Below are 25,656 nucleotides of genomic sequence, written 5' to 3'. Positions count from 1 at the left end.
TCCCCGCTTTGTCTAATTCCGATATGAACCCACCCTACTGTCTATTATACTAGTCCCAAAAGTTCTACAATAAAGTTTTCTTATTCGTGCGCTTAAAAACTTTGGGGACTATTTTATTATTTTGATTGGTTGTTTATTCAAGTTGAATGTCAAAACGTTTCAACCAATAATTGTAATCTACATAAGGGGTAATTTTGTACATCAATTTATTGGCTATTGTCTTATCCCTTTAGATCCCTGTGTGCAACATATGATAATTTGGTGGGGGGGGGGGGGGGGGGGAGGATATAAATTTAGAATATAAATTCAGACATATATAGTTTAGATATCTAACACTATACCATTATATTAAACTCTAGGGGTTTTCTTTAATATAAAAAATCTAAATATAAGACTTACAGGCTTATTTTCAATTTATTCAATAAAAAGGGGAAGAGGTTTCCTGAGCTCGCTAGGTAATGTGAGGGAAATCCACGATATTTCTGTAAAAAAAAAAATATTCCAGTATAGCTTCGAAACTGATGATTATCCACTGGATTAGAACTGGTTCTAAGCCATACTGAAAAATCATGTATGTCATCGTATTACAAACATTTTTTTTATGAATATTTAAATTTAAATCATAAAATTGATACAAGTTTTGTTAGCCCGTGCCTTAATGCCGTGGTTTTAATAGTATAATTGTACATTTTTATATCCGCGGAAAGCAGTCTAAAACTATTCTATAGCTATTTTAATTTCAGGTATTCTCAGACGAGGGCTATGTGATCAATTCTGAAAACAAATGGGGATGGATCACATTGTATGTAGTCACAATTGTTGTAGCTGTACTCGGAAACTTGCTTTTTATTGTATCCTCACTGTGCACCAGGTAATATAATATCCCAATGATGATAAACAAATGGGGGTGGATCACACTGTATGTAGTCACAATTGTTGTAGCTGTACTCGGAAACTTGCTTTTTATTGTATCCTCACTGTGCACCAGGTAATATAATATCCCTATGATGATAAACAAATGGGGGTGGATCACATTGTATGTAGTCACAATTGTTGTAGCTGTACTCGGAAACTTGCTTTTTATTGTATCCTCACTGTGCACCAGGTAATATAATATCCCTATGATGATAAACAAATGGGGGTGGATCACATTGTATGTAGTCACAATTGTTGTAGCTGTACTCGGAAACTTGCTTTTTATTGTATCCTCACTGTGCACCAGGTAATATAATATCCCAATGATGATAAACAAATGGGGGTGGATCACACTGTATGTAGTCACAATTGTTGTTGCTGTGCTCGGAAACTTGCTTTTTATTGTATCCTCACTTTGCACCAGGTAATATAATATCCCAATGATGATAAACAAATGGGGGTGGATCACATTGTATGTAGTCACAATTGTTGTTGCTGTGCTCGGAAACTTGCTTTTTATTGTATCCTCACTCTGTACCAGGTAATATAATATCCCAATGATGATAAACAAATGGGGGTGGATCACATTGTATGTAGTCACAATTGTAGTAGCTGTTCTTGGAAACTTGCTTTTTATTGTATCCTCACTCTGTACCAGGTAATATAATATCCCAATGATGATAAACAAATGGGGGTGGATCACATTGTATGTTGTCACAATTGTTGTAGCTGTTCTCGGAAACTTGCTTTTTATTGTATCCTCACTTTGCACCAGGTAATATAATATCCCAATGATGATAAACAAATGGAGGTGGATCACACTGTATGTAGTCACAATTGTTGTAGCTGTACTCGGAAACTTGCTTTTTATTGTATCCTCACTTTGCACCAGGTAATATAATATCCCAATGATGATAAACAAATGGAGGTGGATCACATTGTATGTAGTCACAATTGTTGTAGCTGTACTCGGGAACTTGCTTTTTATTGTATCCTCACTGTGCACCAGGTAATATAATATCCCAATGATGATAAACAAATGGGGGTGGATCACATTGTATGTAGTCACAATTGTTGTAGCTGTACTCGGAAACTTGCTTTTTATTGTATCCTCACTCTGTACCAGGTAATATAATATTCCAATGATGATAAACAAATGGGGGTGGATCACACTGTATGTAGTCACAATTGTTGTAGCTGTACTCGGAAACTTGCTTTTTATTGTATCCTCACTTTGCACCAGGTAATATAATATCCCAATGATGATAAACAAATGGGGGTGGATCACATTGTATGTAGTCACAATTGTTGTAGCTGTACTCGGAAACTTGCTTTTTATTGTATCCTCACTCTGTACCAGGTAATATAATATCCCAATGATGATAAACAAATGGAGGTGGATCACACTGTATTTAGTCACAATTGTTGTAGCTGTACTCGGAAACTTGCTTTTTATTGTATCATCTCTCTGCACCAGGTAATATAATCTGGGAAAATAATATTCTCGTATTCATTCGAATCCGGTGGAAAAAACTATGTCTAGCATCGTATTATATTCAGCTTTCTACGAATATAGAAATGTACAGTCATAAGATTAAAACCAGTTTTATTAGCCCGTGCCTTCGGCACCTCGGGGCTAAAAAAACTAGTTTTATTCTTATAATTGTACATTCTATATCCTCGGAAAGCGGTTTATAATACGATGAAAGAAATAACTATTACCATCATTGGGAATAAAAATGTAATTCCCAATGATTTGAAACAAAATTAACCTTCTGTGGATTGAAATTATTAGCTGAAAGATTCTCATCAATATTTCATTAAACTACCCAATGTTATAAAGCCAATGAATGAGAGAACGTGGTTATACGACTTTAATAAGGACCAATATAATTTACAGTCCAATGTCCCCACCCTCCCTGGGTAAAATAGAGGTCGATAACACCTGTTTATGGGCCAAGGTATTCCCCTACAATTCTAAAAAGGATATCAAACCACGAACAAAAAAACCTGCTGTTTATAGACCCAGGCATTTAAACCTAAATTTATTGTATTTTAAAAATACCTTTTACATAAACTTTTGAAAAATAGCTGACTCAGTTTTATTAAGTTTATAAAAAACATGTTGATTTAGTTTAAATCTTATTTTGTAAAAACTAAAAATTACATAATCCTTATATCTATAATACAAAGTAGAACGATGTCTGTCTGTCTGTCTGTCCGTCTGTCCGTCTGTCTGTCCGTCTGAAGCTTACGATCTCAGTAACCACTGAACCGATTGGGCTCTACTCTTCAGGGAATATACCTACTGGTCCTGTGATGGTTTTAAGCTATTTTCTTGGGGGGTGGGAAACCCCTAACCCCCCCAAAAAAATGAAAAATACCCCCCCCCAAAAAAAAAAATTTCAACTTTTTTTTTTTAAATCTATAATATGAAAAATTAGGTTGATTAAACCTCTTGGGGCAAAGCCCCTAGAGGCTAGGGGCGAAGCCGCTAGTCCTTATAATAAAGTAACAGGATGTCTGTTTGTCTGTACCGAAGGATCTCGCTAACCGCAGAACCGATAATATTCTCCTTTACAGTGAAGCTTCTTATAGGTGCTGAGATGGTTTTGGGGTATTTATTTTAAATAAGTCTTGTATGGTTTTAGGCTATTTTTCTACCCTTTCATATCCCGTCGAATATAAAGCCCATAGATGCTAGGGGCGCAGCCACTCGTTTTGAAATAAAGTAAAGATTTCCTAAGTAAACACAAAGGAAATATTAGATATCAAATAACACTCGTAACTGCATTACTTTGGGTGATGTACCAGGGATCTTAAGGGATAAGACAATGGCCGAGAAATTGATAAACATTCCCAATGCTTAATTATCAGAGTTAAGCACAATCAAGATTTTTGAGAAGTCCCCAAAGTTTTTTGATCCAATAAATAATAGCATGTTTGAAAGCAACTTTGGGGTACTAGTATGATTCACAATGTCCCCTTCCTCCCTGGCAAGGCCTGCTTATCTGCCACAAAGGTTTATTTATAAGATATGTACAGCACGTACTATGTATTATGGGCTAATATAATCTTACTTAACAACTCAATACAACAAAAACAAACATTACAAAGTTTTTAGCATTGAAATCGCATGAAAAGTCAATATGAATCTAAGAAAATTATCTAGCAATCATATTAATTGGCTTGATTCATTGTGTCTTTTAACTTATGCAGTACAAAACTTAATATCGAGAATTTCTACTTTTAATCTTTGATGATATTTATGTAGCATCCAGATAATCTTATGAAATCAGATAAAAATTCAGGGAAGGAGGGGACATTAGAATGTAAATTATCTCTAAATTATTGTCTTATCCCTAAAGATACCTTGCAAATTATATGAAAATGACATATATAAATATATAGGCTATCTATAATACAAAGTAGAACGATGTCTGTCTGTTTGTTTGTTTGTAGCGAAGGATCTCGCTAACCGCTGAACCGATAGGGTTCTCCTTTACAGGGTAGCTTCTCATAGTTCCCGGGAAGGTTTATAACTATTTTCTTGGGGGGTGGGACAAAAATAAAAATACACCCCCCCCCCAAAAAAATTTTTCTTTTTAAAACTAAAAATAAAATAGTGGGGTCGACTACCCCCCCCCCAAAAAAAAAAAAAATAATTCCCCCCCCCCCAAATTTTTTTTTCTTTTTCTTTTTATTTTAAATCTAAAATACGAAAATTGGATTGATCAAACCTCTTGGGGCAAAGCCCCTAGAGGCTAGGGGCGAAGCCGCTAGTAACTTATATTTCATTTACCAGTCTTTAATCTTTAAACAAATACCTCGATTTTACATTATATTGTAAACTTAAAAAAATGAAATATAAAAGAGGGATTCTTATTTTGAACTTTTGAAGTTTCCAATTATGAAATTTAATTTAATCTGTTAAGTTATCTTTCTTGTTTGTTGCTATATCCAGGGAGGGAGGGGACATTGGACTAAAGATAGTACTGGTATCCCAAAGTTTTTTAAATATGAAATATCAATTGTTGGCTTAAAAACTATGATTACTCTTCTTATTTCGGGTATAGTCCTTTCCACGACATCCCTCCATAAGGAGCGATTCTTCGTATTTTTCACAGTAGCTTTTTTCCTATTTCTAGCCCCTGCGGGGGGCTCTAACCCTGTGGGGCCAATTACCTAACCCTGTGGGGCAATCACCTAACACAATATAACCTAACCTAACCTAAAATAACCTATAAAAAGCCATTTTAAAAATACGAAGAATCGCTCCTTATAGAGGGATGTCGTGGAAAGAACTATACCCCTTATTTCTTTATGGGTTAGTTTGAACAAGCAGTTTTAAAAACTTGTCAACCATTGATTTTAACAAAGGGTAATTTTTTTTATCATAATTGAAGATGTACATCAATTTAACTTCTATTGTCTTATCCCTTAAAATCCCTGGATTTATCAAAGATTGAAAGATTACAAGATTTTTAGGACCTCTAATAAATTCTTATATTAAACTCTTCTCGTTTCTAATCAAAGGGGTAGTTGCACGAAATGCATTTAAACTTGAATTTAGTGAACTGTAAATTATTTCCTCTTAAATGTTCTATTTCAATTTGTGGGGCATTTTTTATTTTTTGTAACTTAAAATTATATCTTATTCTTGAAATGCACTTCATGCAACTATCCCTTTAAGATAAGTGTAATACAGATAACTATCAACAGCTTTTTTTATTTCAATATATTTTTATAAACAGTAGTTGCTAAAACAAGTTAGACAACGTCCGAAAAACCTGATAAAAGGGAGCCTCCCTCAAAATTCTCCCTCCCTATATCAAATGTTTTTGGTTTGCAAAAGGCTTGAACGTCCTTGACAACTTATGTAAATAAGATTTTTGAACCAGATATAACTTTAAGTTGCTAAGCTTGCAGATTAATAACATTTTAATTTGTTTTGTAGGAGAAGTCGGAACACCGGGCACTACCTGTTATTGAACCTGTCCCTGCGGGACATCCTGCTGGCAGGCATCTGTATCCCGTTCACCCTAGACTCAGAGATTATACATCTCACATGGAATCTGGGAGAGGAGTTCTGTATTGCTTACAGGTAAAATTATCACGAAACGAGTGTTTTTAAAGAGTAACCTTGAGGGGGGAAGAAAGGGGTAGGGCGGGCATTGGACTGTAAATTATACTGGTCCACTTTTAGTTTGTGCAATCCAATCAAATGTATCAAAAGTCTGCAAATGTTGAACCCAAAAAAAAATTCTAAATAAAAGAAATATATTTTCGCTCTTTTAAAATTTAGTTTTCAAAAGAAATTTGATAAATAATTGATATTTCTATTTCATTTTTCAAGAAACTGTTATATCATTGTTTTAAAAAATATATATATTTGCTATAAAACTGTTCAAAAGTGCTTATGTTGTAGAATTATATGATATCTAGAATGTAAAAATTTGTATAGAATAATAAAAAGAGTGTAAAACCCAATGGTAAATGTATAAAGATCATATTGCTTAAAGGAACATTCTTCTATTTTGTTTACTTAAAATATTTTCTCGTATTCATTCGAATCCGGTGGATAGGAACCGGTTCTCATCTATACGAAAAAACTATGTCTAGCATCGTATTATATCCAGCTTTCTACGAATATAAAAATGTACAATCATAAGATTAAAACCAGCTTCCAGCTTCCAGCCTCCGGCACCTCGGGGCTAAAAAAAACTAGTTTTAATCTTATAATTGTACATTCTATATCCGCGGAAAGCCGTTTATAATACGATACGAGAAATAACTATTCTTTCCTTTTTAGTTTTTTAATATTGCCTGCATATTGTTGAATTTAAAATTAACTAACAAATAAGTATATATGATGTTTGCTATTGCTGAACTATTTCTTTTAAAAAATAATAGGATGTATATTTGTCTGTCTGTTTAAAGGAGTCTACACTAAAGGTATTTAACAATTTTTGAGGTAGTAACCTTTACTCTTGCTTGCCCCATTTCTTTTTAAAACTAAAATTTTTAGTGAAAGGTTGACTTACCTTAAGTGCCCCCAGAGGCTTTAGGAGGAACCCGGTATTAGTGTCGGACTGATTATGACGTAACAAAAAAAATTAGCCAATGAGAGGCCACTATGAATTTTACCATTGGTCAATAATGTCCTCTCATTGGCTAATTTTTTTTGTTACGCCATAATCAGTCCGACACTAATACCGGGTTCCTTTAGGGGCGTAGCCGCTGTTTTAAAATATTGTACAGAGATAAAAATAAGACATATTAGGGTCCTTTTAAGCTTGTTGAGCTTATTGTACATATATGGAGGCCTCATTTTGAAAGTATTAAATCTTTTGCAAACAAAATAATGTTAGACTCTCTCAGAATAAGTATAACGTCCATAAATCTTATAAAATTAGGACAGACAAAGTTTATTAAATCTTTTTTTTTAAACCAAGCTATTTTTGAAAAGCTAAGCTTTTCTATAAGGGTCCGTCCGTCCGTTGGACATGCTAGAATCGTCCTTTCGATTTCAAACTTTGCATGATGATTCCTATAACAGTTAGGTATGATTTAGAAAGTGTAGCAACTCTACAATCGTTACCAGAATGTCCATACGTTCATATATAATTTTTTTGACAATGATTTTTTATGTCATATAATTATCCTACCTTTCAGAGCTTTTTTTTATGGATGTTGTCATCATTGTTTTCATATTTTCATTAATAAACATTGGATAAAACTTTTCTGTTTTGAGTTCCAAATATGTGATATTACAGCTAATATCATCTCTCCAATAAATTAGCCTCTCTTTGTCAGGAGGGTTGACCTATATATGTGATCTTGGTACCACAGATATTTAGTCACATAGTGTAACATCACAATATTAGGACAGCTAAGGTTTAATATATAATGTGATTTTAACCTTTACAATCCAGCTATAATATTCTTCGAGAGTGCCGGCACGTACTCTGAACTGAAATGTTAATTCATAACAACATAGTTTTTTTTCATTAAGCCTTATTCATCTTATTTCTATCATAAAAGAGTTGTAGTTTAGAGGCAAAGATCTTTTATTCCATCTGGGTTTAGATAGATGATTTGTTTTTGATGTGGTCTTAGAGTGGTTGTCTAAGATTTTTTTTTAATCATATTAGGAAATTTGTTCCTATAAAATTCAAAAAAGCCTGCAGAACATTTACTCAAACTACTTTTCTTCAAACTTCATTTTAAATATTGAATCCTGAAATTTAATTTATCTAGGCTGTAAGACAAGAGTATAAATGCATTGAATCCCAATGAATCCTAAAATCAATAATTCACCCTGAATGAGAAGGAGGAGTGAAAAGGCACACTCTGCTCAATTACTAAAGAGGCTGAACTTTAAGATTATGAACAGCACAAAATGATAGACTATCTCTCAATCATTTGAGTTATTTTTCATCATTTGGCTATCGCTCCATCATTTGAGCTATTGTTCCATCATTTGAGCTATCACTCCATCATTTGAGTTATCACTCTATCATTTGAGTTATCACTCTATCATTTGAGTTATCACTCTATCATTTGAGTTATCACTCTATCATTTGAGTTATCACTCTATCATTTGAGTTATCACTCTATCATTTGAGTTATCACTCTATCATTTGAGTTATCACTCCATCATTTGAGCTATCACTCCATCATTTGAGTTATCACTCTATCATTTGAGTTATCACTCTATCATTTGAGTTATCACTCTATCATTTGAGTTATCACTCTATCATTTGAGTTATCACTCTATCATTTGAGTTATCACTCTATCATTTGAGTTATCGCTCCATTATTTAAGCTATCACTCCATCATTTGAGCTTTCGTTCCATCATTTGAGCCATCATTTTATCACTTGAGCTATAGACTCTATTATTTGAGCTATCATTCCATCATTGTTTGAAACCTAGCACAGTGTGGATAGGATGACTAGGGATAGTACTTATCCAATTTGTTTTGATGCTACTCTCAACTTTGTTTGAAACCTAGCATAGTGTGGATAGGATGACTAGGGATAGTAATTATCAAATTTGTTTTGATTGTACTCTCAAGTTTGTTTGAAACCTAGCACAGTGTGGATAGGATGACTAGGGATAGTATTTATCCAATTTGTTTTGATGCTACTCTCAACTTTGTTTGTAACCTAGCATAGAGTGAAGATTAAAACTTAGGATGGTATTCATTATATTTGTTTTGATGTTACTCTTAACTTTGTTTGAAACCTAGCATAGTGTGGATAAGTTGACTAAGGATAGTATTTATCAAATTTATTTTGATGCTACTTTTAACTTTGTTTGAAACCTAGCACAGTGTGGATATGATGACTATGGATGTTATTAATCACCCTTGTTTTGATGTTACTCTCAACTTTGTTTGAAACCTAGCATAGTGTGAAGAGTAAGACTAAGGATGGTTTTCATTATCTTTGTTTTTATGTTACACTTAACTTTGTTTGAAACCTAGCATAGTGTGAAGATTAAGACTAAGGATGGTATTCATTATCTTTTTTTACCCTCAACTTTGTTTGTAACTTAGCACAGTGTGAAGAGTAAGACTAAGGATGGTGTTTATAAACTTTGTTTGTAACCTAGCACAGTGTGAATAGGATGACTAAGTATGGTGTTTATAAACTTTGTTTGTAACCTAGCACAGTGTGAACAGGATAACTAAGTATGGTGTTTATAAACTTTGTTTGTAACCTAGCACAGTGTGAATAGGATGACTAAGTATGGTGTTTATAAACTTTGTTTGTAAACAAACACAGTGTGGATAGGATGACTAAGTATGGTGTTTATAAACTTTGTTTGTAACCTAGCACAGTGTGAATAGGATGACTAAGTATGGTGTTTATAAACTATGTTTGTAACCTAGCACAGTGTGAATAGGATGACTAAGGATTGGATTTATCACCTTTTTGCACTTTAAAGCTGGATCAACCCGGGAATAATTTATATTCCTGCATCTTAGATTAATATTATTAATATTCAAATTTTTTTATTTTTTCATTGTATGATGATTATCTAGTACAAAATAGAATATTAAAACATTTGATTTATATTTTGAAAGCCTAAAAGTAATCTTTTCTCTTTAATCTTATTGTATAAAGTATAAAGGTATTTTTTGTCTGTAGCTTAAGATTTTCATAACTACTGTTTCGATTGAGTTCTTCATTTTATGGAAGCTTCTTTTAGATTCCTTGATGGATTTAAGCTATTTAATTATCATATCTGAGCTTGGTTTTAGGCTATTTTCCTACTTTTCTATTCCTTAGAATAAGGTGTTCATAAATGCTATTAGCGCAACCGGTAGTATAATATAATAAATACATGAACATTGAACATATACATATATTAATATCTACATTTAGCTTTTTTAGCCGTGCCAACCCAAATTATCTTTTCTAAAAAAATATCTTAATTTCAGATATTTCTACTACTGTTTCCTGTTTTTCCTGCCGCTGACAATATTGTTCCTGGCATACCATCTCTTCGCCGAGAACTGCAAGTGGAACTTCTCCGACGACGTGGTGCGCCCCTGGTCGCACACCCTCTACATCCCGATGATCTGGCTGCTGTCCGCGGCCTTCGCCGTGCCGACCGTGTTCTACTCCGAGCTGCGGCCCTGGGAGGACGACCCGTACAAGAACGTCATCGCTTGGCGCCCCGACGACGCTGAGGTGTGCATGCACCGCGGCGGCGACTACGAGAACGTGTCCATGTTCTTCTACTTCTCCTCGTTCGTGCTGACCTTTGTGGTGCCCGTAGTCCTGCTCTTTATCCCGTGGTGGGCGCTGCTCGTCCAGAGCGCGGCCTGTTGCACCCGCAAGCTGCGCTCATCCGACCTCTGGCTCTCGGTCATCACCCTGTTCCTGATACTCATCTTCGAGGCCAGTCGCGCGCCGTTCGAGCTCTTTAACGTGCACTATGTGCTGAGCAACTGGAGCTATGGCGAATGGCTGCCCATCCCCGAGTTCCTGAACCTGGCCGAGTCCTACGTGGCAGTGATGAAGTGGGCGGTGTATGCGCCCACCATGGTGCACCCCTTCCTGTACTTCGCCTTCTGTTCAGATGCGCGCCACGGCCTCAGGATATTGTTCTCTCGCCTCTGCCCCTGCTGTCTAACCAAGTCCTCCAGAGATATTGAAGCTAACTCAGGTAAAACTATTCTTTTGTAAAAAAAATGATTTTAGGCTCTATATAATTTTAAAATCTTTTGGGGAAATAAAGATTATTTTTTAAAAGCGAAGCTTTTCTATAATTAGGGTCGGTCCGTCCGTACGTCCGTAACGGATAGCTTTTTTCGTTAATTTAGACATGGTAGAATTGTCCTATCGATTTCAAATTTTGCATGGTGATTCCTTTAGTAGTTAGGTACGATTTAGAAAGCGTAGCAACTCTTTAATTATTACCAGAATGTCCGTACGTCCATTTTTAACATATTGATTTTTTTACTTTTTTAAATAGCTTTTTTCGTTAATTAGGGCATGTTAGAATTGTCCTATCGATTTCAAATTTTGCATGGTGATTCCTGTAATAGTTAGACACGAGTTAGAAAACGTAGCAACTCTATAATCATTACCAGAATGTCCGTACGTCCATGTTTAACATGTTGATTTTTTTACATTTTTAACAACAAATTTGTATGTGACCTAATTATCCGATTGGTCTGATTTTTGGTATACTGATTCCTGGGACAACAAAGTACAATTTTATAAGCGAAGCAACTCTATAATGAAGTCCTAAAAATGTAAGTATGTCCATAAACATTATCCTGTATCAAGCAGTTTTTCAACAAATTTACTTTTACAATTTACAATTTTGCTTTGACTCTTATACATGCGCATTCTGATTATTCAGTTCTGACATTATACAAGTGTTAATGTCCGTTTGTTCTACCGTTTCAGAGCTTCGCTTTTATGGATGTTGTCATCCTTGTTTTTATATGTATACACAATATATACCTATGATATAAAAAGTGATCACTTATAAGCAAAATATAAGCTTATAATTCACTTTGTTTTTCCGTCCGTCCGTACTTTTATGGGGGAAATTTGATTTTCTCGGCTTCTGTTTAAAATAGACAGCTGATATTTTTAGTGAAGCTTCCCTGTACCAATGAGCATCAAGTACATAACATCAGCCTTCTATCATACTTGATTTTTCATGATTTATTAAACATATGCTCTATGTCTCACTTTGTCCGTTTGTCCCTCCATGACTTCGCTATTTATGGATGTTGTCATCATTGTTAATGCCCTTTTTGTATCTAATGTATTTACCGTGGCCGTAACATACCTTTTTATCGCTAAACTAGGAAAAAACAAACAAGGATGACAAAAAATCCACAAATAGCTAAGCACAGAAAAAGAAAAAAAAGTAGTTAGATATCAGCCCAAGAAATAAAATATTTCTCGGAGTTTTTTTAGACGGATAAAGATATTTGTGAAATAGATGCACATCGGTCAGTGGAATCTTCTCAAAACGGATGGACAGATCGATATTTATAGAATATAGAGTGGCTTCGCTACTAGGAAAAAGGTTGCACACAAAACTTTGCATGGAGTAGAACATCTTGTAAGTGGGTTAGGAGGATGCGAAATAGATTTTATGCAGGGATTGAAAGGGATAAGACAATGGCCGATAAATTGATGTACATCCCAAATGATGATACACAGTATTAACCCCTTCTGTAGATTACAATTAGTGGTTGAAACAGTTGGACACTCAAATAAATGAACCAACTAACCAAAATTCAATAAAAGTCCCCAAGGTTGGTAAGCCAACATTATTTTAAGACTTTGGGGACTAGTGTAACAAACAGCCCAATGTCCCCTTCCTCCCTGGATTTTATGGCAGGCAGACAAATTCAGATATATTCCTTTCAACAGAAAAGCGGGGGGGGGGAGGGATGTTGTAATAGGGAATAAGAAAATATGGGGGTAATCTAATGGGAAGTGTTGATGGAGGGGTGTTAGGGGGTTGGCAAGACTCCATAAAACACATTTTCTCTCTCTTTAGATTGAAAAGTTTTGTATAAAAAGATGTGGTTGTATGCTTTTATAAAAAGTGTTTTCTCCTATCTCTTATGCTTTAAACTCTACTGTGTCCTCCATCATAAAACATTTAGGATAAAACTTTTGAAAATAAAATACATTAGCCTATTTTTCACCTTTTAAATTGTTTAAATTTAAAAAAAAACATTCCCTTAAATAGTTTCTTAAAATCTTTAATATTTTGTAATTAAATCTCTTTGGGGAACTATTTAGGCTGGCTCTTTTATTAATTTCTTCACTTAACCTAACATAAAATAAGGATCAAAATTAAATCTTTTTATAAAGCCTGTAAAAGATGACGTCGTACTGGCCTACTATTGGTCAATTAAAATGAATACCGGCCTGCAATTGGTTTTTTAGTCTGTGTATTGTCATATCATTGGTCACTGGCATTATTTCTATCAAGTAGTCGGATGTTTGTCTGCGTGGCTAGGGGCGCAGTAAATATTAATTAGAACTTGTTAGAAATTATATTTGCAGAAAATGTAATTTTGTTGTTTTACTGTTCGCCAAGGAGGGAGGGAACATTGGACTGTGAATTTCACTGTTGTACCCAAAGTTTTGTAGTCGTTGGCTAAAAAACTTTGGGTACTTTAGATGAAATTTGATCAATTGGCTCAAAACTAGTAGTGTCAAAACTAATTCAGACTAAAAAGGGGGTAGTTTTGTTTATCATCTTTGGGGAAGTATATAAAGATTGTCCGCTGTTGTCTTTTCCTGTAGGCTCCCTGGTGTTGGTATTTGCAGGCTTCTTCTATTTTTACCCCCACTCAATTTCCTTTATTTAATCAGAGAAATGGATATTTGTTCCGCTGTTGCACTGTCACACATACCAGGGATATAAAGGGATAAGACAATGGCCGATAGATTATTGAACAATCCAATGATGATACACAAAATTATCCCTTCTGTAAATTTATAAGTTTAAACACTCAACTAAATAAACCAACCAATTTACCAAAGTCCCCAAAGTTGTTTTTCTAACGAATAAGAAAGCGTTATTATAAAACTTTGGGGACTAGTGCAATAAACAGTACATTGTCCTCACTCTCTCTGGAAACACATACACCCAGAGATGCGGATCTGTGAAATTAGCTTTCATTTTTTTTCCAGGGGCCATAATTTCATTAGAAATTGTTGAAAATTTGGATATTTTTGTGGCGTAAAACTTGTGTTGTGTTTGTAACTAAAGTGAAGTGGCTAAGAAAGGGCGAAAAGAAGGAAGTGGGTTGTGTGCGAAATTGTTTGTTAGTTCCCTTATACCCGCTATTTTCCATGTCGTCTATTAATTAAGGCGCGCCTAGCATTTTTTTTTTTAGAGGACAGGAGATTACTTTTCAATGTGATTATGTCTTAAGAATAACGTTAAATAGATAATATGTCAGCCACGAATACTTTTAGTTCATAGCTTTACGTCGAAATAAAGCATTGAAATTGTATATTATGTTTAAGATTTGTATTTCAAAATATTCAAAATTTATTTGGTTTTATCAATCTAAAGTTGATTTTTTTTGCCACCAAGATCTAGTTTAATATTTTCCGATTACAAATAAGTATTTATTTTGGTTATATATATTATTTTTTCTCCAAAAAAAGATCCCAATTTCTGGACAGAGCTTCTGTGAGACTCAGATAAATATATATGTATGTATATTGAGATATTAATATTGCTACATATTATTTAATATTATCATAGTTATTACTTACTTCTAGTTTTTCTTTCTCTTTAGCAGGGATCTTAAGGGATAAGACAATTGGTGATAAATCGAAGTAAACTCCAGATTATGATAAACAAAAATACCCCTTTTGTAGATTTGATTTTTGTGTGGAATAGTTTAGATACTGATTTTTTTACCAACTAAAAGAGAAATCCCCAAAGTTTTCAAGTCTAGGAATAAATTTATATGCAGTCCATTGCCCATTACCTCCCTGGTGTGTGAATGTATAAAATATGTAGTATATTATACATTTTTTATGCATATTTGCCATACACAGAAAAGTGATATTAAGCTCAATTATATATTAATAAAAATATATCAGCATATAAGGAAACAAATCTTTGAAAAGTAAAAATAATTTTCTTATTTGAGAAAAAAGTTAATAATTATTTTAAAAATCAAAGCTAAATTTAGAACAAGATTAAAAATAAAATAAAATAATTTGATATGCTTAACATGCAATTGAAGAATTTTTTTAATAGCACAGTCTTATGAAAACAGACATTAAAATTCACTAAAATTATTTGTAATTAATGTACTTTAGACTATGACAAAGCATTTGATAACCAACAAATATCTGATTTTCATTTAAACACAATATTACCCAATAGAAAAAATTAGATTAAAAACAAAACTAAAAGTAATCTTTTTTCTATGATAATTTTCTCTTTGGAGGATTGAGCTTTCGGAAGGAGACAGAAAAATAGCTTATTATCGACCCATGATCTCTAAAAGCTCCACCAAAATGCATCTATTGGAGTTGGTGCAGTAAAATATCCTTTAATCATTCAGATACTAAAATTAAAAAATAAAATAGCCTAAAGCCATCCTGATGTTGCCAGAGAGTAGCCTGGAGGTTGGTGGATACCAGGAACTAATTTTATAATATTTACATGATGAGAAGAATAAGATGTTGCCAGAGAGTAGCCTGGAGGTTGGTGGATACCAGGAACTAATTTTATAATATTTAGATGATGAGAAGAATAAGATGTTGCCAGAGAGTAGCCTGGAGGTTGGTGGATACCAGGAACTAATTTTATTATATTTAGATGATGAGAAGAATAAGATGTTGCCAGAGAGTAGCCTGGAGGCGGACGGATCCCAGGAACCTTTACAACCACAGAATATTCCGCTACAATCCAAGGAGGAGGATCAAATGTGAAGTCTTCTTCACACAACTGAAAGGTAATGATTAAAAGTTTAAAAAAGAAAAACAATTTAGTTTATTAGAAGCTAACATTAGATTGGGAAATTTTATTTTAACTAGGATGACAACATCCATAAAAGCGAAGCTCTACAATCAGATAATTGACAAACGAACAATGACTCTTGTCGGATGCCATAAGTTGATAAGGAGAACATTTATTTGTAAGTCTAAACCAAAATTGTACATAAATTAGGCAATATTCTAATTATAGTGTAACTACTCTACTAGCAATGAAAATTAAATGCTGTGTAAAAAAAGTTTTGTTATATATGTCTACTACGATAATAGTTTATAGCTTTTCCTTTTCCCAAGTAATAAATATAGAAAGATTAGATGATCATTCTCTCAATTTGAAGAAATAGTGAAGGAACTATTCAACGATATTATTGGTTACAAAGTGCGAAACGGCAGTTATTTTTCATTTCATCCATATTAATTAGGATAAAGCTAGCTTTGGGAAAAATTATATTAATATAATCAAGATAGCTAGATTTTATTTTTAAATTTGACGGATTATTGCGTCTGACGGACCATCTATTGTAAAAAATGTATTTGCCAAGTATAGAGATATCGGAAATATGATTATGATTAATCAAGCTTATAACAATAGTAACAGTTTTCATGTAGGAAAAAAACTAGATTACTTTTTTGTTTGATTATTAAATAAAATAATTATGATAAGCAAAAAATAGGCTTCCATTATATTTTGTAATTTAATTTTATAAAAAGGGTCATATCCCTAGATGATAACAATTTCTCAAGATTAAAATTACTGGTTGAAACGTTTAGTCACTGCCAGTTAAAACCATCAAATCAAGAGTTCATAAAAGTAGAAAAAGGTTTTTTGAATCCACAAACTTTGGATACCAATATAATTTACAGTCCAATGTTCCCCCCCCCCCTCCCCACCTTTCCAAGTATTGCTTGTTTATTACATAATGTTATGTAGGTTGAAAGGGCTAAATTGTATAACATACAATATTGTGTACACAATACAATACATTTATGTGTAAGCACAGCAAAGTATGTTATTTTGAGAGCTGGCTTCCTCTAAATACCATTATTGTTGGGACGTTTTCACACAAAATACCTTGAGGACTTATACCCCCCCCCCCCCCCTACATTTGAGATAAAAAATTAAAAATAATGTAAAAAGGTAGTTATTAGTTCTGTGTTTATTTCTTTAGCTGGGTTAAGTTAGGTTGTATTTGTACTAGGTAGCCCTGTATTGTTAGGGACCTAGAAATAGGAACAAAAACTCCCCCCCTCCCCCTTTTATTTTCAATCATAAGAGGGAGGGGTTTTCATTGCTCAACAGACGCTTTGTGTGAAAGCAAAATTGTTGTTCAGAGTAATACAAACAAACACAAAATGAGTATACGGGTTAATTCTTCAGAAGATTTCTGCCAGTGACGTCTAAGCTTTTTTTATTTGAGGGGGGGGGGGTTCAAAGGTTTAAAGGGGGCAAACAACGCTTTACCCTAACCATTGGACTTTTATGGCCAGTCAAAGAGTTTCTTTTGGGTTTTGGCATGCTAATGTACTAGAAGGAACTTGAAAATGTGTTTTTCTTAAATTATCCTAACTAAAGAAACGTCGTCATAAAAAAAGTTTTTTTTTACATTATTTATCCCTGCAAAAACATTTCTTTTTTAACAAAATTTACAACTATACATTATGAAAAGGTCTACAATTTCCAGAATGGAAAAGGTTATTGGCGAAATTTCTGACTATTCCAAGTATTTTCTCGTATATTAAGCTGGAAAAAAACATACAAGAAGAAAATACTCCCTTCTTGACCTTTACTCATTTTTTCATTAATTCAAAGGCTATTTTTAAGTCAAAGGTTGACAATAAGAAATTTTATCTCTATTTATTTTCTGTCAATGTCATAGGAAAAACCTGGTCCATGTTGGCAAATTAAGATGTAAACATGTCTTAACCACTGTTAATTAACACAAATACACTGTTTACATCAATATATGTACACAAACAAGGATGATAATATCAAACGGTAGCAAAGCATAAAAACTAAGTTATAAGACCATAAGACAAAGATTGATGTACATAACTAATAATGACCAACAAAATAACCCCTTAAATATTATCAGTCGAAAAGTTTTTCCACCAAAAATCAAGTTTCAATAAAGGTACCCAAAGTTTTTTTGGACCAACGAATAAGTTAACGTTGTTCTGTAACTTTGGGTGCCTGTGAAAATGACAGTTACATGCCCACTCCTTCTCCGATTTTATTTATAATCTTACAAAATAAAAAGAATCTTGTAAAAAACAATGTTATATATATGTACTAGAGTTGGCTCGATATAACTATCTCACTATTGGCTATTTATCTATTTCTCAATAAATAAATTTTCTAATTTATCAATTTAATAATTTAAATGATTTAAAAAGATTTTTTCAATTATATTTTTTTTACTTTACCATCACCAAAGGGTTAATATGATTCAAATTTTAGTCTTAATATTTGAACACACAAAAGGAAGTGTCGCCACAATCGAATTCTTTAAAACAGAGTTATCTTAAATTTACAATATTAAAAATTTAAATTTTCTTTTTTTATGATTAGAAATTAAATACTTCAATAAAATGTAAATAGCAACATGAAAAGAAATTTTTTTTTTAATAAAGTAAAATAATGGGTCTCATCGTTCTGGCCAATGATAGTTTATTATGGATTATTAGAGCACTATGAGTTTTAAACATTTATTCCTTGGAAAACTTAAGCTCATTTATTTCCTTTATAGATCTGACATGGATCTTGAAGCAATAAAGCAGGCTGTTTTGTAAATGTTAAAAATTGGAAGATCCTATTAAATAAAAGTTATCGCAAATATACTTAGTAAATAAGAAAATAAATATTGTAAATAACCCCTTTTTCTCTCTCGTGACCTTGCATGCTGAGAAAAATCTTCATTTCTTGCAGGGAGGGAGGGTATATTAGTCTGTAAATTATACTGGTACCCAAAGTTTTATTCACTTCATTTGTTGGCATAAAAAATTCTGAAATCTTAACTAGTCGTTTCGAGCTAAGAGTGTTCAAACTTTTTCACCAATAATTCAAATCTGTAGAAGGGGTAATCATGTTAATAATTAATTTATCGTTTAATGTCTTATCCCTTGAGATCCCTGATTTCTTGCTAATGAATGTGGTAAACCCATGGAAATATTCGACATAAGTAATTAACACAGGAATTAACATAGATTGAGATGAAAAAAATGGATTCTTACACATTTTAGAATGTAATAATACACAATAGATTCAAGTTTTCAATAAGAAGCTGAACAATTCTAAAAGAAAGTTCCTACGTTCATTTTACCACTAAAGAAAAAGGGGGTATAGCCCCTTTCGTGACAACCTCTCTTAAGGGGCGTTTCGACGTATTTTCACAGTAGCTTTTCTCCCTGTGGGGTCAATTGCCTAATCCTGCTGGGCAATCATCCAAACTAACCTATCAAAAGCGCTGTGAAAATACGATGAAACGCCCTTTAAGAGGCGCTGTCACAAAAGGGGCTATAACCAAAAAGTTATATAAATATATAATATATTCGATTTTTGATACACTGTTATGAGCGAAGTATCTCTATAATACAATTTTTAATTTAATAAAACAGATTTTTGAAAATCATTTGTTACTCTAAATAAATTTGTTACTGCTCGTTTATCTGACCATTGCTTTATTATGGATGTTGTCATCCTTGTTATTCTTGCAATTTACTTTTACTTTTTACTCTGATGAAATGTTAAAAGATTACAAAGAAGAAAACTGACACATGTTTATGTGTGTATGTGGAAAAAAAGAATGTTTTTTGCATACAATGTTTTATCATGCAAGCAATAGATTTAATACTCTAGATGGACAATTAGGCATAATAATACGTCCAACTTTAAAAGTAATTTGTAGGAGATAATTATAGGAATTTCACGAATAAGTACCTGTCCTTTCGTTCCAAAATGTGAACACTAATTAACCAATAATACGGTCTAATTGCTCTGACGCTGTGCACTTATTGGTCCAATTAAAAAACAGGGGATCTAGACTTTCTAAATCTATTATAAAAGCATTAAATCTTTGATGCACCAACGTTTCCGCTATTTTTTTTATCACTTTATTAAATAAATAGAACTATAGATTATTACTACAGCAAAAACTAACTGTTTCTGTTTGCTATTTCATCTGTTGGCGAATATGAAACATTTGTGGCAGTTAGGACACATCTAGATTGTAGCATATGTATAGAAAACGATTTTCATTATTAGTTTGAAGTATCGTATGTTCATCTTACGGTTTACATTGGTTTAAGTATACAACGTATGATAGAAGTATCCTGTCTGGTTAAAACCTTTTTGGACACTTTTGTAACTTAGTAATGTGATTTCTAACAAACTTCTTATATTTTTGTATACATTTTTGAGACCTACAAGAATCTATATGCTCATTAATTCTCAAAGTCCACTAGATCAATATATAAGTAATTTTATGCTTAAATATGTTATTAAGCAGATTGCCCCTATAGTCTTATTAACCTAAGTATAAGTTTACTTAAATTTTTTTTGCAAAAATATTTAGATTTTAATGATATTTTGCCAAACTCTATGAAATAGCCTAGATAATAAATAATTAATATCTAGCCTAATTAATTTTTAATAAGATTTTGACTATTAAACTTCATTAATTAATTTTTTTATTTTAGTGAGATCCCCTACATGTGCCACTAAAAACCAACATCTTCACTATCAAGAATCAAAACATCCACATAGCTGTCAAAACTAGAGATCTGAAGGGAAAATCTACCAAAAAAACACAAAGCTAGTTAACATCAGAAGAATTATGACTCAAAAATTAAATGTGAAACGTTGATTTAAAGGCAGCTTTAAAATTTTTGTGAAAAAAGAATGGTACATTACAAAATTGTAACAAATTTTAAATCAAATAAGGACATTTGTAGTCAAAAAAACCCGCATATGTACATAATACAATAAAGTTATCCTGTGTACAATGTACATATAATCTTTTTCTATCCATATACCAAAATGTAAATTGAATTTCTATGTAAATTTCTAGAGCTAAGAATGTAAATAGATAAAAATGTTCATTACACACAATTTCTATATTATACATATAAAAATACTGGATTAAGTTTTTCAATTACTAAAGACAACTCAGTTCTTTTTACTCGTAATATCCCATTACTATCTTTTAATGAAAAAATTTTAGAATAGTTTTTTTTTCATAAAAAAATATTAAGAAATAAATAAAACTGAGTGACATATTTTCAGAGTTGGAATCTTAAAAATCCTTTTGGCTCACTAAAATCAGTGAGGCTCGTTAAAAAAATTTTGTGAAAAATCCTCCAAAATCGCATAAAAAATCTACAAAAATTAAATGAAATCATAAAGGGTTATCAACATAAGATTTTGTTTAATTTTTGTAAATTTTGGAGGATTTTTCACAAATTTTTTTAGCAAGCCTCACTGATTTTAGTTAGCCAAAAAGTTTTTTTAAGAATCCACCTCAGATCTCAAATGTGTAAAATAGCAATGTAAATAATCTGTATATGGTTAATTCTTAATGTAAATAAGGACAAGTAAACATTTCCAATAAAATAAAAGAGAGAAAAATCTCTTAAAAGTGATTTTTAAAAATCCGGGAGTCAGCAGACAATTCTGCTTAGAGTATAACGAGGTTGCGTGATAATTCAACCTAAAAATATCACCCATCAAAAAAAAGAAGTTTACATGTTTTTGTGTATGCATGTCAGAATGCATGCTTTTTATAAGTCTGAGGTGCATATGAAGTAAGAAATAAATCAAAATGCCAAAATATGTAAACGTTTAAGCCCTTTTGTAAGTCGTTTTTTTTATCAAACTTGTGTAAAATTTCAATAGATATTATTTATGTACTGCCATGTCAAAGCATTTAACTAATTTTTTCACCCATAAACAATAAAAAAAATACTGGTATTTTTAAGCATTAGACAGTTAATTTTAATCTATAAATGGATATTTATTATTTAACCTTTTCTATTTATTGTATACTAAATGTACATGTAGTAAAAGTAAAGAAAGAAAAAACTATTTTGCCCCTAAAATTTCTGATCCCCTATGTGGCTAAATGAAGATATGTATTACCAGAGTACAAATGATCATTTCCGGCATTATTAATATTATTATCATTAAAATTAATGTAAAAATTAACCTATATAACATCACAAAGCTATATAATATTATACATATTTACATCAACTCATTTATACCGTTTTGTAAGTTTTCTACAGAAAATATGTGTTGCAAACGGCATAAAAATGATCAGTGATTGCGAGCTTTAACAAACGATAGACTAAAGTCTAACAGCAAAATCGAACTATCCAACCTTTTAATTACTCATTTGTAGACATTTTTAAACAAATTTTTAAGCAAACCATACTAACTTATTACAAAAAAGTGTTGTTCTAAAATTTTATCAACGAAAAATTAAACCTTGGCATAAAAACAATTTGGCCACCATCTTTTTTGGCTATCTTTGTATACCTAATTCGATATGATTTTTTGAAAATCTGTAATTCTATTCTGAACCTGATTAAGATTTCTAAAGCTGGTAGTTTTCAATTGCAATTGGATTCTTTCTATAGTGCCTTTAAAAAATGAAGTCATACTGGCCTACCATTGGTTGATTAAAATGTGTACGGGCCTGCTATTGGTCAATTAAAATATATACTGGACTGCCATTGGTCAATAAAAATATATACTGGTCTGTCATTGGTCAATTAAAATGTATACTTGCCTACCATTGGTCAATTAAAATGTTTTCTGACGTGACATTGGTTAATTAAAATGTGTACGAGCCTGCTATTGGTCAATTAAAGTGTATACTGGCCTGACATTGGTAATTTAGTCCGGTATTTGCCTATTATAGGTCATTTGTATTGTATGACGTCATTTGTTTTAGGCACTATAAAGAGTTTCTTAATTAATTTTGTTTTATTAATCTTTGATGAAACGGACAAAAAAAATAAGAAAGATATAAACCAATTATTTTTAGTTCTGTCAGCTCCGTATGCTAAACTGAATATGATATTGATAGAGGGATCTGGTGTTTTCACAATTTAACTCAGTGTTTTTTATCCTAAAAAATGTAAATATCTTATAAATTTTATCATTAAAGAACAAAATATTTAGTTTTATAAGAATATTTGGTAGCTTTGAAATTTTGATACTTGTCTGGGAGTGTCCTGATTCTTAAAATCAATTTTTTTGAAATCAAGAAAAATAATTAAAAGTTTCATTGAATAAACACCATGTAACTCTACCAGAATAGTTATTTATCGCATCGTTATAAAGACAACTTTTCGCGGAAAGTAAATAAAAAATATTGTAGGATTAATAGCAGTTTTGTTGGACTACTGAAGGCCGAAGGCCCAGGCAACAAATCAGTGATTGATTTTAGGATTTTTATTTTATTAATCGTTGAAAATTCGATACGATACATGATTTTTCAGTATGGCATAGGTCTGGTTGTAATCCAGTGGAAAGGAATCGGATTGAAAGCCATGCTGGAACAAATATTCTAGTCCCTCTATTTGTTTGTTCAGGTCTAACTCTAAACAGCATACATACACATATAAGTCGTCGTCTTTCAAAATTTTTATTTCTAAATATTTCCATAATAATTTTATAAATAGATGAAAGGATAAATGTTAAACACTTGTTAGCCCATCTTTTTTTTACACAATTGATAATATAAAGTAGTTTTTATTAAAGACAAAAAGAAATAATTTTTAACTATGAGTTTATTATCACTGATTATTTTTTATTATTGGTGATTTTTAACGGTGTAAAAACTTCTCCTATTTCCCATTTTTGTATCAAAATTGTAAAAAATCTTTTTAGATATAAATATATCATACAATTTATACTCTATTACTGTATAGACATTTATTAAGGATAAAATTCAAATTTTTAACAGCATAAATATTAGTTATTAGTTATTTTTTTTCAAAAAAAACCTACCAATATAAAAACATTTCAACTTTTAACTTTTAATCATAATTATAACTTCTGGCAAAATTCAATAGAAATTTTAGAATTAACAATTGCAAGGTAAAAAAGTAATTTTTGTAATGAAATTCTAACTGAACATAAAAATTTTATACAACATCCATGTTTATAGTAGCATACAATGTAATGTAAAATTTTTATGTTTAGCTATACAAAACATTTTATACTCTCATAAAATCAGTTATTATATCATAAAATTGTTTTTTTTTCTCCAAAATGTCTTTAAATATTTTTTCTAAATATTTGTGGACTCAAGTGGTGAACTTGAAAACTCTGATGTTTAGTACAAACCCTAAGTAGACATAATATGTACAGACACAGCAAGTAATATTTAACCTTTGTAAAACATAAAATTTATAATTAATGCTTTAAAAAAAAGGTTTAAAATTGCTAACTGTCGTTGTGTACATATTTATATATTCCAGGTTCTAGTTCTATAGTGAAGAAAACTCCGCTTTATATATAAAACTTACCACCTGCTATTTATCTATCTATTATGATGATATATGTTAATTGGAATAGCTTTTTCAGTATGTGTTCAATAAATTTGTGTGTTCTTAAAGCGTGTTTGTTCTTGTTTTTTTTATGCTTGTTAAAGTGAAGCTTTTCTACAATTTGGATTGGTCGGCATGTGTGTCTGTTTGTTGAGTTTGACCTAAAACAGATCAATAGAATGGATGTATATACAGATAACTACCTCCCTACCTTTTCCAATGACCTTTTTTCCTCCCAGATTTCCTCGTACGGGCGGGATTGCAGTACAGGACCTTATCGACTTGATGTACTGTCCAGGTCCTGGTCCAGCAATCCAGGAGAACTAAGGATGACTAACGCACCCTTCTCTGTCCAAACACCCAAGGATATCAGGCTAAGTAACATCCATCAGACAACCAACTCTCTGTGATGCACGACCTTTGTCTGAGAAGTCCCAACTGTGCATGGTAACGAGTTGCGCCTGTTTTGGGCCAAGGCATTCCCCCTACTCTAACTATTTATGTCGCGCATCTGACATAGCAGCAATAGGAACAATTTTTAACGTCTTTAGTTATGACGCGGTGTCGGCCCGAGATTCGAACCTATCACCTTCCCGACGACGAGCGGATGCGCTACGTGTTGAGCCACGGTCGCGGGTTCCAATGACCTTATTCAGCTGCTACTATTTTTTTCCTGCTACTTTGTTAATACACACCACACCATTGGTTGATTTTCAATGACCCAATTAAAAGACGGCACAAGGAAAGTGCGATGGAGAGATACATTTATTTAACCCTTTCCCTCCCTAGTGTTTTACTCTAATGGACCTAAGACTCCTGGAGTAGCTCATGCTCCAGGTATATTACTACCTGACACACAGTCTCATGAGAGATCTTTGTTATTACCTCACCCTCGCCGGTTTTGATTATGGCATGTGTCCAATATCAATTAACTGTAATAAATTACGCTCTCCGCAGAGAGGCCTAAAATTAAGGATCGGCTATTATTATACACTTGATTATTAGGCATCCAAACTACACAACAATCTCCCTTCTTACGCAAATAAAGGGAGACGTAGTGGTTGCGCTCCTAGAATCTAGAAGCTCTGTATTTAAAGTGGGCAGAAATACCTAAAACCACCCCAAGACCCAAATAAAGAAAATAGAATAGCCTTAAACCATCCTG

General features: G+C 32.4%; 1 protein-coding gene across 4 annotated transcripts in view; it reads left to right on the top strand.

The window, feature by feature from the left end:
- Positions 1 to 24,559, top strand: part of LOC145312200 (substance-K receptor-like) — a 94,319-nt gene extending 69,760 nt beyond the window's left edge. Inside the window, exons 4-8 of one of the 4 annotated variants that reach the window (XM_080151404.1) lie at positions 744 to 871; positions 5,873 to 6,019; positions 10,367 to 11,097; positions 15,763 to 15,898; positions 20,634 to 24,559. In XM_080151404.1, the coding sequence (XP_080007530.1) occupies positions 744 to 871; positions 5,873 to 6,019; positions 10,367 to 11,097; positions 15,763 to 15,875 (1,119 nt within the window). In that variant the 3' untranslated portion in view covers positions 15,876 to 15,898; positions 20,634 to 24,559. The other 3 variants (XM_080151408.1, XM_080151406.1, XM_080151405.1) reach the window with 3 other exon arrangements.
- The last annotated feature ends 1,097 nt before the right edge of the window (positions 24,560 to 25,656 follow it).

The sequence above is a fragment of the Acartia tonsa genome, chromosome 2, assembly GCF_053477335.1.
Source record: "Acartia tonsa isolate MP-2025a chromosome 2, ASM5347733v1, whole genome shotgun sequence".
In the NCBI taxonomy this organism is placed as follows: domain Eukaryota; kingdom Metazoa; phylum Arthropoda; class Copepoda; order Calanoida; family Acartiidae; genus Acartia; species Acartia tonsa.
The sequence above is the reverse complement of the archived record's forward strand: the minus strand, read 5'-3'. Positions and strand labels throughout refer to the sequence as shown.